General features: G+C 50.7%; 1 protein-coding gene across 2 annotated transcripts in view; it reads left to right on the plus strand.

Moving 5' to 3' along the window:
- The window catches only part of SSH1 (slingshot protein phosphatase 1), a 50,729-nt gene that overhangs the window by 27,172 nt on the left and 9,241 nt on the right, over positions 1-14,316 (plus strand). For both annotated transcript variants that reach the window (XM_070400261.1, XM_070400262.1), the window contains 8 exons: positions 1,776-1,844; positions 2,839-2,904; positions 5,423-5,617; positions 6,044-6,137; positions 7,007-7,135; positions 9,243-9,289; positions 12,099-12,245; positions 13,722-13,922. In XM_070400261.1, the coding sequence (XP_070256362.1) occupies positions 1,776-1,844; positions 2,839-2,904; positions 5,423-5,617; positions 6,044-6,137; positions 7,007-7,135; positions 9,243-9,289; positions 12,099-12,245; positions 13,722-13,922 (948 nt within the window). The remainder of the gene's footprint in view (positions 1-1,775; positions 1,845-2,838; positions 2,905-5,422; positions 5,618-6,043; positions 6,138-7,006; positions 7,136-9,242; positions 9,290-12,098; positions 12,246-13,721; positions 13,923-14,316) is intronic.

Below are 14,316 nucleotides of genomic sequence, written 5' to 3' on the forward strand. Positions count from 1 at the left end.
CTTAGCCAGGAGGGCTTCCTGGAGGAGGTGACGGCGGCGGTGAACACCCAGTCAGTGCAGGAGCCAGCCCAGTGAGGAGGGAGGACGCCTTCCAGGTGCTTGATAGGCAGCGTGTCGAGGGCCTTATCCAGTGTTGCTGTCCCACCGATTCCCAAACTGGGAGACGGTCCTGGGCCAGAGGCTCAGAGAGGTTTGGAATTTCCCAATAACTAGAGGCCAAGTTCGTTGTATCATAGGCCCTATTATTTGTGTGAAAGGAAGGCTAGTGGCTCTTCTTGCATCCAGGATAAGTTAATACAGGTGAGATCATTGCAAAGCCTGGATTTGTTAAAACTAGATGAAATGGGCTCCCCTTAGTCATCATTCATTAATCTTCTCATTCATTAAGCAAACAATTTGCATTCTCCTGTGTATGAGGCAACAGGCAAGGCCCAGGTAAACAAAGCAGCAGCAGGACACACTGTTCTTGACCTCAGAGAGCCTGTGAGCTCAGTGAAGAAGAGCCGACATCAGATGCTGGGGTGGGGGCTCAGGGATGCAGAGACGTACGGGGCCGGGGGTGGGGTGGGGCGTGGAGCACAGGAGAGGGGTGGGTGTAGAGGGGTCATGCCAAAGGCCTCTGGAACATGCAGTTGCTAAGCCAGGTCTCAAAGGATGAGCGGGCAGTTGGGCAAGTCCAGGGGAAGGGACGTGTCGGTCTGGGGCTCTGAGGGGTCCCCTCCTTGCCTCGCCCCAGCACTGTCACAGCCGAGAAGTTCCAGGAGCTGTGAGCCTCAGCACAAGTTTTACTTTGCAGCTCTGCAAAGCAAGTGGAATTAGCCCATCGAGGACGGGGAGGACTGCAGGGTGGGACGAGAATCGGCCTAACAGGAAAGGCCGGAAGAGTCCGGCAGGGGCAGGGTCGCAGATGCCCGGAGGGAGAGCTGCCCTGTGAGCCCAGGGCTCCCTGTCTGCACAGTCGCGTGCTTGTCACATTACTCCCTGGGCGGGCTGCTGAGTGGCAGCAGAGATGTAAGCTGGAGATCCCTGGAGGTTGTGGAGCTGGTCTTGGCACAGTCACAGCGGCTCCTCACAGCCGACTCCTTCAGATTCCTGAAGAATGTTCCTAAGAATCCGAGGAGCCCCCGTGATAAGCCCTTTCGTTCCCCCGGCGCGCTCCAGCGGCGCCAGTCTCTCAAGTATCATTTCACCGTGAGGATGGGCAAAACAAAAGCAGATTAAGCTGGTTCTGAAACAGCAGCTGCACAAAAGGTAGAGAAACAGAGGTCTGGCACCGAACTCCGGTAATGGTGTTGGCACGCTGCCCTCCTCCCTCACCCCAGGACCGGAGCCTGGGTTGGCTGCCTCCACTCGTCTGTGTCCCCCCAAGTGCGCATGGCTTCACGCCAGGAGTGCGCCAGCCATCGGCGGCTTCACCCCTGCTGCAGCGAGGTCGTGTGGCCAGCTGGTTGCTCCTTTTCCCCTGAGAGCTGCAGCTGAGACCTGGTGTTTATGAAGCTGCAACCACATCAAACCGTGGGGTCAGAGAACCCTGTGACTGTCTCCAAGCTGAGGTCACTGGCAACTCCCTCTGGTGGGGCCATCGCAGCCCCGTGTCTTCTAGAAGCAGCGGTGAGCAGTCCCTACACACAGCCTACGAGCAGCTCCCAGGTCCACACCCGGGAGCTGGACCCAGCCAGGTCAGGGGCTGGGTGAAGACACAGGGAAGTAGCGTGTAAGCAGGTCACAGGTAAATGTGACTCTAACCCTGGACGTCTTCCTCTCCTCCCGCGCAGTAAAAGCTGCACCATTGGGATGGTTCTCCGCCTGTGGAGCGACACGAAAATCCACCTTGATGGCGATGGGTAAGCAGTTCTCTTGAAAAGATTCTTTAATCGCTGTAAACTCCGGAACACGAGTTGTGTGGGCATCGCTGGGTGATCATTAGCAAAAGAACCGTATGTGTGTATGACGTGTCTGTTGCATCAAGAGAAGTACTATTGCCTCCCCCTCCCCGCCCCAATGAGCCACACGAGGAAAGGGACATCCTGGTCGTTGTGTGGGGAGTTTGGGTCATGAAGGAGCCACAGAAGCACGTGACAGGGGATTGCTGCTGTGTGACGGTCAAGAGCAGCAGTCAGCGGACATTCATTCATTCGTTCATTCATTCATGTACCTGTCTCTGGTCCATGAATACCCACACCGTGCCCTCCATTTGGGGCTGGTCCCTGAAAGCTCACAGAGAAATGTGACACAGCAGGAGCTCACCGTTTTGGGGGTGCAGGGACAACCAACAGGGGGGCTGCAGAGGAGGAATCGTTTAGTTCGTTCTGGACAGGAAGATGAGAGAAAGGGCCATCGGGCTCTTCATACGTGTGCCCCCAGGGGAACACATGGGCTCTGCGAGGGGCGGAAGGAGGCAGGATGGGACCTTGTCCCTGCTGGGATCCCAGCCGTGAAGGTTCTGCCGCCTCAGATGGAACGGGGAGAAACAAACATGTGATTTCTCAAAGACATAGGATTATAGTAATGTTTTCCTGTTTTAAATGTTGTCTCCCATTCATATATTTCCCATGCAATTCCAAAAAAAATATTGATGGGACATAGCAGGTGGGTTGGCCCATTGCAAAGCATGAACGAGACGGGGTCGAATGCTGTCACAGCCTCGCACCCTGTGCCGGGGTTTCCGTTTTGGTAGACGTCGCGTTGCGGGATTGAGAACGAGTCTTCCGGGATGGAGAGCCCATCTTCACCCTCCTCTGATGCAGCCGGCCTGTGGTCCCTCATCCGACGGCATGAGGCAGAGTGTCCCCGGTGGGCCTGGTTTCTCACCGCGCTCTCTTTTTGTTTTCCACTCAGTGGCTTCAGCGTGAGCACAGCAGGAAGGATGCACGTCTTCAAGCCCGTATCTGTCCAGGCCATGTGGTGAGTGTGGTTTTAGGGACTTTCAGCTCCTTAGAAATAGCTTCCCGGCTGACAGCGGGACTAGAAAACCCCCTGCTAGGGGTTTTAGGTACATTTGCTTTGTACATAGGACAGGCTTTACATGACAAAACTGACCACTTTAACCATTTTTAAGTGTGTGATTTAGCGGCATTAAGTATGTTCACAGTGTTGGACAGCCATCACCACCATCCATCTCCAGAACTTCTCCGTCATCCCAAACAGAAACTCTGTACCCATTAGCCACAAACTCCCCACCCCCCTTCCTCCAGCCCCTGGTCACCTCTGTTCTCCTCTGTCTCTGCCTGTTCGGGTCCCCCGTGTAAGTGGAATCCTTTGTCCCTGCCTCTGGCATCTTGCGCTTAGCATCATGCTTTCTGGGTGCATCCATGCTGTAGCATGTGTCGGAATTTCCTTCCTTTTCGTGGCTGAATGCTGCTCCGTGATAGGGCTATGCCACGGTTTTTTATCCACTCGTCTGTGGGTGGACTTTTGAGTTGTTGCCACCTTTTGGCTATTGTGAGTAGAGCTGCTGTGAATATTGGTGAGCAAAGCATCTGTTTGTGGTTCCTGCTTTCATTTCTTTTAGGCATGTACCTAGAAGTGGACTTTCTAGATCACATGATGATTTTATGGTTAATTTTTTGAGGAACCACCAAACTGTTTTCCACAGCAGCGGCACCATTTGACAGTCCCACCAGCAGTGCACACGGATTTCACTTCCTCCACATCCTGGTTAACACTTGTTCTTTTCTGGTGGGTTTTTTTTTTTATATACTAATGGATGTGAAGTGGTTCCTCATTATGGTTTGGTTGCATTTCCCTAATTAATTAATGTTGAGCGTCATTTGATGTGCTTATTGGCCATTTGTATATCTTCTTTGGAAAAATGTCTAGTTTGTCCTCTGGCAACTTTTTAGTTTGGTCGATTTTTGTTGTGGAAGGTGTGTTGTTTTTGCATATGTACGTTCAGTCCCTCCTGACAGATGTCATTCCAGCATGAACTCACCTGCTCATTGCACCTGGCACACAGTAGGCATTCAGATTGCACCAGGAAGGGAAGGGCACTCTGCTAGGCGCTGAGCATCTTGGGAGGCGTGAAATGGACGTAATTCCTCTCCGCGTGGAGTTTAAAGTCTGTGGAGGGAGGTGGCCATAAACACAAAACAAAGCCATGTGTTACACCGAGGGGAGCTGGGAGGGCGTCCTCACAGAGTGCTGGGCTGGGGATGCCTTCTACAGCATGCAGGGGCCTGGTTAGGTGCAAGGCCTCCCAGACATTCTGCTTTAAGGGTGAGGTCCCCATGGGTCAGGGCTTCGTTGAGCAAAATGACTCATGTCCAGAGCTTCCCTGAACTCGCGACACATCCTAGAGCCTTCCTCGTCCCTAGAGGGTTGCACCACCCACGCATGCAGCAAACTCCTCGGCCGGTCTCGAATAATCTGGAAAAGGCGCAGGAGAAAGCTGGTGGCGCCTGCGAGAAGACGTCTGCCCAGTTTTTCGTCCAGGACAGCGAGAGCTTTGCAGGAGTCTGCCACGGGCTTCGCTGCTATCTCTCCTGCTGCTCACTCTGCAGGCTGTCCAGGATCGTTTGGGGGGCAGTCGTGAGACCATAATTCCCTAGGTGCCCCAGATGTTCTCTGTGTCCCTGGGCGATATTTTTATCCCTTTTTCTACAGGCCCACGTGCTTTTCCAAAACTTCAGAACCAGAGCTAGATTTCGTAAACACCCAGCCCAAGTTGGTTCCCTCAACCAGCCTGCAGCCGTGTACGGTTGGTAAAGGCACGCGGACCGCCATGGCTTTTACCCCATGTTGCGCGTTCTCTGCTGGCTCTCCCTCCACCCAGGGCTGCGCTCTTCCACCCTCCCCCAAACCTAGCGCACCCATTCGCTGAGAAAAGTACCACAATCCTTTTGTTAAAAGAAGTAAAACAAGAATGACTAAATGGACCATTATAACATACATTTTTAATATTGTTCCTCCTGTCCCAGCGCCTTCCCAAACCTCTTCTTCAGTTGGATTCTGCATTAAAATGACTTTCCAGAACTCCTTTCCTTAGGAGATCTAAGCTGTTAAAACATTGATGGGAGGGGGTTAGAAGCTATTAGAAAGCAGTGAAATGTCTCTGCTGCATAGTAATGAGTTCCCTTCCAGCAGCGAGGCTAATTGTTGCTCCTGCGCTTAAGATGCCCACAGCCTCGGAAGTCACCTCAATCCTTGGGAGTCCATCAGTGGACTGTAAAGTGGTGTGTGAACCAGCGGGTGGGGAGAATTAGGACGCTTTTGTTTCCTTGCTGGGAAAGATGAAGGATGTTCTATCTGCTCTTGGGTCAGTGCGTGTGTCACGGAGACTAGCCATGTGGCCTGGCAGGCCGGGAGCCCCAGGAGCCAGTCATGTCTGACCTGCCCTTCCCGCCCCATTTAAAACCCTTTGCTGAAGGGAACAGCCAGCACGCCTGTGCCTCCCAGGCCTGACCCTCTGCCCTCCTCACCCCAGGTCCGCCCTGCAGGTCCTTCACAAGGCCTGCGAAGTGGCGCGAAGGCACAACTACTTCCCCGGGGGCGTGGCTCTCCTCTGGGCCACCTACTACGAGAGCTGCATCGGCTCCGAGCAGAGCTGCATCAACGAGTGGAACGCCATGCAGGACCTGGAGTCCACGCGGCCCGACTCCCCGGCCCTGTTTGTCGACAAGTGAGTGCGCTGCCTCCTCACCCCCGCCCACCCCGCCCTGTGCCTGTCTCTGTGTCCCCACGATGTCACACCTGCTGTGGTTGCACCACCTCTCCCAGAGCCAGCCTCTCATGCAGCGGTCCCTGACAGGTGGCCTGTGGGTGGCCTATGGAAGGTCTGCGACCACACCTCACTTTCGAAATTATAGACAAACGTGGATGTGACTGCATCTCTGCGCGTCCCAGCCCCCATGTGCCCTGTTGCTCTGTGGCACTGCAGGCTCCTGTGGGAGGGAGCTCTGGACACAGCGCAGGACACACACACACCAAGACGTTACCTCCGTGGTCCCAAGCCACGTTCTGGTTAGCCCAGGAGCGCCGGGGTCTCTGTGAACTCCGACCTCAGGCTTCCTGTATAAAGCTCTGCACTTTCCTACTTTCCCTCCAGGCCAACGGAAGGGGCGAGGACCGAGCGCCTCATCAAAGCCAAGCTCCGCAGCATCATGATGAGCCAGGACCTAGAGAACGTGACCTCCAAAGAGGTAAGAGAGCTCTTCCCTTCTCCTTGGGCCTTAGGGCACGGGGCCTCCTTTGTCCTGCTGCCCAGACCCGGCCTTCTTTTCCGAGCGACGCACTGACTCCCGGAGGCTTTTTCCTGCAGGGCTTGGCGAAAAGAGCACAGCCTCAGAGTCAGACTCTCATTCGAACCGAGCCCTGCCACGGGCCCGCTGTGAGGCTTGGGCAAGTTTCCTGGGCTCCCTGACCCTGTAAGGCCTTTAGTGAGAATCGCACGAGACCCGTAGATTGCACAGGAAGCAGGTCCTGTGAGCGCCCTCTCCCCCACATCGCCTCACCAGCGCGTCGCTAACCCTGGACTGCTTTCCTTCTGCCTTTGCAGTGTCTCTGGGTCACTTCCCCCCCCCCCGCCCAGTTGCTTTTGGTTCAAGGAATGCAATGCATGGTAATAACAGCTTAACCAAGGTAGATCTAAGAGGTAGAAATGGCTATTTTGAAAAGTTAGATACAGTCTTTTTATTTATTAGTAATACACAACATCATATTGTGATACCTTCCAAAGCAAGATGAAACTGATTTGGGGTTTGCACTGTGAAGTGTTTGATATTTAATTGTAAAGATATAAGTGCTTTCAACACAGAAACGATCCCCTGGGAGTCAGATTCCCTGTGTGAAATAACAAACTACCCCCCGTGTCAGGTTTACTGTGAGGCCGAGCAGCCTGCATTCCCACCACTCACGCCCGTGCGCCGCTCGGCACAAAAAATGCAAAAAAAAAACACAAAAAACACCTTTTTGGCAAACAGCCTCAGTTTGCATTGTGACTGTACTTCTCTGGACGGTGACAACTGTTTTCTTCAGCAAATCGCTTTTCCTAATGTTTCCCACTCCACAGATCCGGAACGAATTGGAGAAACAGATGAACTGTAACTTGAAAGAATTTAAGGAATTCATAGACAACGAGATGCTCCTTATCCTGGGACAGATGGACAAGCCCTCCCTCATCTTCGATCACCTTTACCTCGTAAGCGGCTCAGCCCACGCCGGGGTCTGGCTTGGGGAACATAAATCTGACCTTGGTTGTTTAGAGCAGGTCAGAGAGGGGGAAACTCGAGTTACTGGAGCTTCCATCCTGACTTTCACGGGAACCCCCCTCCCCCCCCTCCTCTGGCTGCAGCCTCGTGGTTTGCTCTCCAGCCCGATGTTTACGATGTTGCCACAGCTGGACTGGGCGGGGCGAGGGGGGGGGGCGGGAGGGGGTGTTTGATAGTTAACTGGCAGCCGTTTTCAGACTCTTGCCATCTCTTCTTCAGGGGCTAGCACAGGCCCCATCCAGATACCTCCAAATGGGCTGCAGGCTAAAACCCCCAGTGACTAAAGGGAGCATGCTCACCAAACCCCAGAATTATGCCCGGGAATCCTGAGACGTGAGAAATAGCACAGAAGGCAGACCGGACAGACACCTGGAGCGCAGCTTCCCCTCTGCGTGGCCAGGCAGCCGTGGCTGTCCGCAGAGCCCAGTGATGCAGCCTCCATCGCCCGCTCAGATTTTCTTAAAGCTGTAAATCTCCATAGAAGGCAACTGGCAAGTTTTCAAAGTCAGAGACTGTAGGAGAGGGCACATTACTAAAATTAGAGGCAGCGCAGCGTAGTAATGAAAGCCCGCCCCTCCAGGCCCAGCTCCCGCTCCCCGGCCTGATGGTCCTCCACATGCGTGTGTCATGAGAGACGGCTACTGGGTTAAATATACATACTTAATGTACTTACAGATGTCTGCATACGTATTTCACGTTAAGATGATTATAAATGTGTGGGCTTGAAGCCCGTATCTAGATGAAAGCTATGTGGGTGGCAGCGCTGGCCTCTGGTCTCCGGAGGTGATGGTTCTCTCTGGTGGAGACAGCACAAGGCACCGCCGGCCCGTCTGCCCACTAGGTGGCGATCACGGCAAGAAGACGCTCGCAGCCTTAGAGAAGCGCTAGTTAGTTCCTTTTCCGTGTGGTTGGTGCTTTATGTCACTTTTTCCATGAGAGATACCAAAGGAATTTCTGTGTTTGAGCCTCTCCCTCCAACATGGAAATCCAACTGGCACCCACACGTGGCCAGTCCCCCGCAGGTCCCTGAAGCCCCTGCCTCTGCGGGGTCTACCCTCTGGGAAGGGCAGTTCCTGGGGGGACCATGCAGGGTTGTTGCTCTTTGTGATTCTATGTTGTTTGCATTTCTGAGGAGCAAAGTGGTGGTTTTTTCTTTGTGTCCTTTGCATGCTCAGAAATGGAGGGTTTGTTTTGGTTTTCTCTGTTTTTAAATACCATTTTTTAAGTATTAAATTAAAATGTTACAGAAAGTTGGGAATATAAGTGAGTCTGAAGAAGAAAATGAAAGGCATTCCTAATTTCGCAATCTAGAGGTCGTCACAGTTAGCATTTTGGTATATTTATTTTTCTGTCTCCTGGGTTTTCTTCATGTGTGTGTAACTTTTTTAAAAAGGAAAAGAAAAGGGAAGAGGCGTACTGTTTGTGTTTACGTAGATTTGTGTCCTTTAAATTTTTGTTGTCATGATGTGGTGCTTCCCTGTGTTGTGAAATACCCTCCAAAAGTATGAGTTGTCTTCATGGCTCCATCATGTGGATCCGCCATCATTTGTTTTACTAATGTCTCCCTGTTGGACCTTGGGGTTGTTTACCCTATTTTGTTATTGTAAATAACCTTAAGTCTCTTTGTACATACATCTCTGCGCAAACTCTAGGTATTTCATTGGGGTAAGGTTTTGTAAGTGGAATTTCCGGGTCAGAATATTAATGTTACCGAAAGACCTCCCGGAAAAGGTAGGCTGATTTCTGCTGTAATTAGAGGTCTGTGGAGGTGCCCCCTCCTGAGTCAGAGGTCAGAGGTCACTGCCTCCCATGAGAGGACCCTGCTGGCGACTCAGGAAAGGAAGTGGTGAGAGGGGAACAGGTTTTCCTGAGCTTGCCCTTCCCCTGTTGTGCTGTGGATGCCTCGGGAACCTGCCTTGATACCTCTGTTCTCTGAGGCCAAGGGCCCGTGTACTCACCATCACCATGCGGGCTGTAAGCCGTCTGAGGCTGACGTGTGACACTCACGGGGGTTTAACCGTGTGCTCTGTCCCCCAGGGCTCTGAATGGAATGCATCCAATCTGGAGGAGCTGCAGGGCTCAGGGTGAGTCTGCTCCCCTTGTCTTCCCCTCTCCCTCTCCCTCTAGGCAGCCTAGGAACCTGGGCTCTGCCCCCGAGGTCAGGGCCAGCCCCGTGCTGCCTGCCTGTGCCTGTAATTGCCTGCACCCCCGCAGCCAGGCTGATCTGCATAGCTACACAGATGGGCTTCAGAATGCCACCTCCTGAATAATTCATGGGTTTAGATTTTCCTGGGGTTTGTGTGATGGTGTGTGTGTCCCCCAGAGAATGATCCTAAATCACAGTCCAGTGGGATAGACAGCCTGGATGCTGTGCTGGTAGGGCCACGGGCCCCTCCCACCGGCCCACTGCCCTGCAGAGCTGCCGAGAGGCCCGGTGTGGACATGCCTAGCTGTTGGCCAGTCAGCACCTCTGACCCCTGAACCACTGCTGGTTCTATCTGAGCTTCTATCTTTGGGCCTGGAGGGAACCTTGAGCTAAATACTCAGAAACACATGCCTGCCTTGGTCTGAGAAATGCCCAGCAGCAGGAATAAAAAATGTTTAAATCTAGACCTTCAAGAACAGATGTCTGGACATTTTAAAAAAACACACAACACAGCCACAAAATCACCGTCCTGCGGGTCTGACATGATGACATCCTTGAATTACTGCACTTAAAAATCAAGACTAAACAAATCTTAAAATATATCTTTAGAACTGCCAGTTAAGGTGTCTTCTCTCAACAGAAAGTATTCTTAAAATGTAGGGTGATACTGTCTATGCTTTCTGTTTTCCTTGGAAGAAGTAAATTATTTTAAAGGTATTTTTTAAAGCATTTGTTAAGTATTCACTTATAAAATCTACTTGAGGTATTTTCAACCTCCTGAAATTGCTTTTGCCTTCCAGGAATATAAGTATTCAGTTTAGAGACCTACAAAACCTGGTTAGCAGATCCTCTCAGCTATTTATTTATTTATGGCCTGCCTTGTTTTAAAAAGGATGTAAAGTAGTTCCCAAGGACATAAGTAACGGACAAATGTATTCTGCTTTTTAACTATTTAAAAGTGGAAACTTTGTTTTTTCTTAAAGCCTCTGTATGCTCGGAATAGTTATGAATTTTGAGACTTTGAGTTTACTAGGTGTACCGGTTAATAATGTAGATTTTTTTCAATAGATGGAGTTACACATATGTTGATGTATATGCAATTTGATATGTATGCTATTTTGTTGTATTGACAACAAGCTTCAAAACTTCATATGTCAAATTTTCTGAAGGCGTTAACATCATAGATATTTTTACACTTAGAAATGTCGAATTTCGTGCCCAAAAAAAGAGCATTTGCGGGAAGTTATAATTCATTACTTTATTTTGAAGAAAAGTGCTGCTGAAAGTTATTGTATACTTCAGGAAGCTTATGGTGAACGTGCTCTATCTCAAGATACTTGTGAACGCTGATTTAAACGCTTTAAAAGTGATGATTTCGATGTGGAAGACCAAGAACGTCCAGGTCAACCGAAAAAGTTTGAAGACCAACAATTCCAAGCATTATTGGGTGAAGATGCGTGTCAAACTCAAAAACACCTTACAGAAAGATTAAACGTTGCTCAGCAAACAATTTCCGATCGTTTACAGGCAATGGGAAAGATTTTAAAGGAAGGAAAATGGGTGCCACATCAACTGAATGAAAGACAAATGAAAAACCAAAAAGTCATCAATAAAATGTTGCTTCAACAGCACAAAAGAAAGTCTTTTTTGCATCAAATTGTGATTGGTGATGAAAAGCGGATTTATTTTGAAAATCCCAAACCCACAAAATTATGGGTTTATCTAGGTCAACCATCAACATTGACTGCAAGGCCAAATCGCTTTGGAAAGAAGACAATGCTCTGCGTTTGGTGGGATCGGGAAGGTGTGGTGTATTATGAGCTTCTAAAACGAGGTGAAACCATTAATACTGATCGCTACCAACAACAAATAATCAATTTGAACCATGCTCTGATCGTAAAACGGTCAGAATGGGCCAGAAGACATGGCAAAGTAATTTTGCTTCATGACGCACCATCACACACTTCAAAACCAGTTAAAGACACGTTAAAAGGTCTTGCCTGGGAAGTATTAACCCACCCACTGTATTCACCAGACGGGTTGAAAATGCAGATACCGATTAAAAATGCAGATTTTGTAATCAAAGAAAACAGGATAATTTCAAGGGAAACATCAAAAGTGCTTTATTCACAGTAATGTCCATAGCTAGCTACACATTTCCCCCATCTTTCAGGTAACTTGTGGGTACCATCCCAATAGAACTTTTCTTGTTTTGAGGCAGACCATTCAGAGACCTGATTTTCCACTTCTTCGTACGTTCTGAAGTGCTGCTCAGAAAGTGTGTGTGCCATCGATCAGAACAAGTGGTCACCTGAAGGAGCAATACAACAAAATCTCATACATATCAAATCGCATCTATATCAACATATGTGTAACTCCATCTTGAAAAAAATCCGCATAATTAACTGGTGCACCTAGTAAAAATGCATTTTAGTAATATGTATCTACCTTCCAGAGTTAACATTCCTTAGCAATGCTTTGAACTGTTTTCTTTTTATAAATTTTTTATAAAAGAAGTTTGTTTTTTATTATAAATATAATACATTCTCATCATAGAGAGGGCATTTAGAAAATACAAAAAAAAATTACTATTAAGAAAAAAACAGAAGTCCTACCAAAAAACATATGCCCTTTAATAATGCATACTTGATTTTTTTCTCTGTTCAATTTTTGGTTATTTTGTTTTTCGTAGCTCCTCATTCTGGCTCTCCAAATGTGTTTCTTTTTTTTCTTTTTTGTCATTGCAGTGTTGACTACATCTTAAATGTCACTAGAGAAATCGATAATTTCTTCCCTGGCTTATTTGCATATCACAACATCCGAGTCTATGATGAAGAGACAACAGACCTTCTTGCCCACTGGAACGAGGCGTACCACTTTATAAACAAAGCAAAGTAAGTGGGCGGAGAAGCCAAAGAAACCGGTCTGAGGGAGAAACTCGCGGATGCTGGGTGGGCAGAAATTAATGACAGCCCAGGACATGGACCTCTCCTGGCTTTAGGGAGCCTGGGTGTCTGGTGGCCCCCTGACTTCAGACCACAGGACCCCTCAGAGTTGTTGATCTCCAGGTGGGGGCCCGGATGAGCTGGTTCTCTCCCACCTAGCATTGGCTGTGACATTTGGCCCGTTGCATCATCAGCACTGGTTCCAGTTAAGAATCCAGTACCACATGAACACTCTTGGGAGGCTCTGCCCGAGGGAGTCGCTGAGCCAAAGGGGAGAGAAGGCCACTTGTATGTGGACTTCGAGCACCTTTGGGACTGCTCCCTCAGAGAAGTCTACTCAGGCGATGCCCTGAGCTAGGGCTGCCTTCCCCCCTGAGCTAGCGCGATTGTCCCGTCCCAGCAGAATGGGACAGACCGTGAGCCCGTCATGGTTTCACCCAACTCTGGTCCTCATCGTATTCTCCTGCGGAACAGCTCTGCCTTATGCAGTCAGAACAGAGAGAACCCCTGGGAACCCCATCTTCTGCTCTGCACCCCTCCAGGTGAAAGCTACATAACCTGCTCTTCCCTACGTGATTTCATAGTTCGCATTCCTGGGGTAGACAGCAGACCAGCAGTCAAAAAAAAAAAAGGCACTGAGATTCGGTGATGAATTTTAAGCCTGAGGTAGGAGAAATGAGCCTGCTCGACTGACAGGCTGGCTCCTCCTAACGTAAACAGGCAGACAGGTGGGCTCGCCTCCCGGGCACACAGAGCTGCCAGGTGCTGCCCTCCCCAGCCCGGCTCTCCCTCCCAGTCTCCAGCAATCGATCCGGAGGAGCGCCGTGTCTGGCCTTGTCCTATCTGTTCAATCAGCCGTGCCCGGGCCAGCACTGCCTCCTCACAACCTAGGGCCCCATCCTCCCCTGGCTTGTCTCTGTCTCGGCCAAGTCCGTGGTGCTGCTAGCCTCGCCCTGGCTCCTTGACCTCCTGTCTCCCGAGGGCCTTGCGGCTTCCGGTTCTCTGACCCCGTTCTTCTCTAGTAACCCTTCCCCGTCTCCATCTGCTCTAGCTGCTGTGTATCTAGAACTCTCTCTTGCAGATCTCTCTTTCGCTGCCCACTTGCTCCCCACAAAAGGGTTTTTGGTCTCCGAGCCTATCCCAGCGATGTGGGAAGATACACACCTTGTCCCTGAAGTCCGCCCAGATGTTGAGCTCTCCCTGCAAAACTTGCTGGGCAAGGAGAGGTTTATCTTGATTCCCCATTGTGTGCTAATTGATTTCGCAGGGAAGCGATTTCCTTTAGAGGGTGTGTGGACATGCGCTGCGTAAACATCGGGACTGGGAGCATTTTGGCAATGACATAACGTCAGGGTTTAAAACTGTCCGTTGTGAAAAAGCGGAGAGAACGAAGTCCAGCTTCTTTAAAACTCTCTCCCCCGCCAGGAGGAACCACTCCAAATGCCTGGTACATTGCAAAATGGGTGTCAGCCGCTCCGCTTCCACGGTCATCGCTTATGCGATGAAGGAATTCGGCTGGCCCCTGGAGAAAGCCTACAACTACGTGAAGCAAAAGCGCAGCATCACGCGCCCCAACGCCGGCTTCATGAGGCAGCTGTCTGAGTATGAAGGCATCTTGGACGCGAGGTGGGTGACTGTCTGCGAGGATTGGCAGGACTGAGCTCGCGCAGCCGCGGCAGTGGCTTCCGCAGCCAAAACCCTGACGCAGGGGAGGGGGGGAGCCGGTTTGAGAAAAACAACTATTGTTTGGCGTTTGATGAGTGGTTTCCAGGAGGGATCTGTTCTGATGTTGTTGGCACGCACGGCTGTTTTGCTGCGGGAGGGAACGGTGCCTGACTCCTACTCGAAGGCACGGCTTTGTGCGCGGCACGGGCATGTGGGTGCCCCGTTTCCTGAGCATCTGCTTTGGGCCGAGCGCTGTGCCAGGCTTCGCCGCAGGGCAGTGCCCAGGACTGCGGGGCAGGCGGGGTTCCCCCACTGATGAGCAGGGCAGCTCAGGGCAGGCTCGTCAGTCCCCCCC

Source organism: Myotis yumanensis, unplaced genomic scaffold (genome assembly GCF_028538775.1).
Source record: "Myotis yumanensis isolate MYYU_CA2020_CCGP unplaced genomic scaffold, mMyoYum1.0.hap1 SCAF_19, whole genome shotgun sequence".
In the NCBI taxonomy this organism is placed as follows: domain Eukaryota; kingdom Metazoa; phylum Chordata; class Mammalia; order Chiroptera; family Vespertilionidae; genus Myotis; species Myotis yumanensis.